The following is a 928-nucleotide window of genomic DNA, read 5'->3' on the forward strand; positions in this document are numbered from 1 at the left end:
CTCCTCTGCCGCTTTCCTGCCGCCTGCTGGGGCTGCCTGGGGCTCCGAGGGGGCCGTGCATGTGCTCTGCTCCCGCCGTGGGGCCGGGGGGCTGCGGGGCCGGCCGGGCTCAGCCACCTCGGGCTGTGCTGTCAGTCGCTCCGACTCCTCGGGGCTCAGCCCAGAACTGCCAAGGAAAACAGAGAGTGTGCTTTGTGAAGCATCCCTGCAAATCCATCCCATCCTTGGGAAATGGAGGCAGGATTCTCTAAATAAGCTCCCTACAGAAATGTCTCACACGCCCAGCTCTGCGCCACCATCACTGAGAACCTTCCCTACTGATAATCCTTCCACAAGAAACAGAAATGAGCATCAGAGATTAAAACAGCTAAATGCAATACATGGAACACTGGGTGGCTCCAGGCCTGCTCCAGACACCAATTTTCCAGGATGCAAACCCAAAGGGTTTGGCCAACAGTGAATGTTTCCTTGTAGGAGCCCCCAGTGCCCCCTCTGCAGCTCACACGGTGACACTGGCAGGAGGGGACACCGAGAAGGAAAGGTCCCACCACCCCTTCAGGAGGAACATGGGATCTAATTCCCAGGGTGATGCCAGGGAAAAGTTTCTCCTTCTGGATTAACTTCCTCCATCCCTCTCAGTGATTTGTCAAATTGGGTTTTTTTCCCCAAACACAACCCTGTGAAGGTCTGGTGAATCTGTGGATTGGTTCCCCAGACAAGTTCTCAGGAGCTGCAGGGAGCTGAGCTCCCACACACGTCCCCTCCACACTGTCCTGCTGTCCCCTGTCCCCCTCATGCCCAGGACTGGGGCTGTTGTCACAGCTGATGAAGCTCCTGGTGAGCTGCACTCCCAGCCTGGTGTATCCCTGTAGCTGTTCCTACAGCCTGTAGGGACACCCACAGCACCCCAACCACACCACGGAATGCC

General features: G+C 57.1%; 1 protein-coding gene across 1 annotated transcript in view; it reads right to left on the reverse strand.

Moving 5' to 3' along the window:
• Nucleotides 1–928, reverse strand: part of ASXL2 (ASXL transcriptional regulator 2) — a 43,033-nt gene that overhangs the window by 4,778 nt on the left and 37,327 nt on the right. The window contains exon 8 of the mRNA XM_031064824.1: nt 37–166. Coding sequence (XP_030920684.1) covers nt 37–166 — 130 coding nt within the window. The remainder of the gene's footprint in view (nt 1–36; nt 167–928) is intronic.

This window comes from Geospiza fortis, unplaced genomic scaffold (genome assembly GCF_000277835.1).
Source record: "Geospiza fortis unplaced genomic scaffold, GeoFor_1.0 scaffold150, whole genome shotgun sequence".
NCBI lineage: Eukaryota > Metazoa > Chordata > Aves > Passeriformes > Thraupidae > Geospiza > Geospiza fortis.